We start from the raw sequence: 1,236 nt of genomic DNA, 5'->3' as shown, positions 1-1,236 counted from the left end.
GCCAAAGGATGCCCTGAACCCTGCAACCGGTAAAAGAAAAAAAAAGAAAAGGAGAAACAGGAGACGGTCGGCGGACGTGCTGCCGACCGAACCTGAGGCCTCTCCGATGAGAAGTGTGCCCCCGGAGAGGAAAACTCTGCCACCGGGAATTGCGCCGATGACAGAGTGGCTGACATCCCTCCCAGTGAGGATAATGATTATATTACCATGTACTATGAGGGAGGGGCGGTGAATGAATTCTTGGACCGCGAGTGCAGCCAAGATAGGAGCTACTCGGATTGTGCGAGTAGTTCCACATGGCCTCTGCAGGTGACTGCGAAGGTTCTAAATGACAACATATTGGCAAAAGTCATAGAAAAATATAACCATAAAGATTTCTTCTACCTTGCCGCAAATTCAAGCCTAACAATAGACACTTGTTTAGCCGGGGCAGCATATCTGCTTGCGGAGGGGTGGAATGAGGAAAATTGTGATATTTTTAATTGTTAATATATTGAAATTGTTAATATATAGAAATTGTGGAATAATTGTAATTTTAAAAGGAAAAAAAGAACAACGTTTTCGAGGGGTTATCAGTCGGCGGGCAATGGTGCCTCTCTCATTATTTGTTTCATCCTTATCACCCTCATCTCATTAATGTCCATGTCCAGCCTGCAGCTACTTCATGTTTGTCTGACTTTGTTTGTCCCCTCTATGTAATACCGTTAATGGCGAAATTTATTGAAATAAAGTAGCTTGCTTACCAACCACATGGTTCCGGGTTCATTCCCACTGTGTGAAACCTTGGGCAAGTGTCTTCTACTATAGCCTCAGGCTGACCAAAGTCTTGTGAATGGATTTGGTAGATGGAAACTGAAAGAAACCCGACTAAGACCTGTTGGGGCAAGTGAAATCGTAATTGAATCATACTTGATGACTGGCACCTGTGCCAGTGGAGCACTAACAGCACTGTCCAAGTGTGCTCACTGCCAGAGCAGCTGTCTGGCTTCTGTGCTAGTGGCCCATAAATAGCACCATTTGAGCATAATCATTACCAGCGTTGCTTTCTAGCACTTGTGCTGGTGGCACGTTAGAAAATCATTTGAGTGAGGTCGTTGACAGTGCCGCTGGACTGGCTCCCATGCAGGTGGCACGTAAAAAACATCTTTTATACATGCCAGGAAAGGTTTACGACCTGCTCCATAGAGGAAGAGGGCCAGAAAGGGGCACAGAGAGAGTCAACATCTCTGTAGAGAA

At 45.6% G+C, this 1,236-nt stretch overlaps 1 protein-coding gene across 5 annotated transcripts in view; it reads right to left on the bottom strand.

Moving 5' to 3' along the window:
- The window catches only part of LOC106880055 (F-actin-uncapping protein LRRC16A), a 507,909-nt gene extending 507,142 nt beyond the window's left edge, over nt 1-767 (bottom strand). For all 5 annotated transcript variants that reach the window (XM_052969341.1, XM_052969359.1, XM_052969344.1 and 2 more), the window contains exon 1: nt 744-767. In XM_052969341.1, the coding sequence (XP_052825301.1) occupies nt 744-752 (9 nt within the window). In that variant the 5' untranslated portion in view covers nt 753-767. The remainder of the gene's footprint in view (nt 1-743) is intronic.
- Nucleotides 768-1,236: the final 469 nt, after the last annotated feature.

The sequence above is a fragment of the Octopus bimaculoides genome, chromosome 1 (assembly GCF_001194135.2).
Source record: "Octopus bimaculoides isolate UCB-OBI-ISO-001 chromosome 1, ASM119413v2, whole genome shotgun sequence".
Taxonomy (NCBI): Eukaryota; Metazoa; Mollusca; class Cephalopoda; order Octopoda; family Octopodidae; genus Octopus; species Octopus bimaculoides.
The sequence above is the reverse complement of the archived record's forward strand: the minus strand, read 5'-3'. Positions and strand labels throughout refer to the sequence as shown.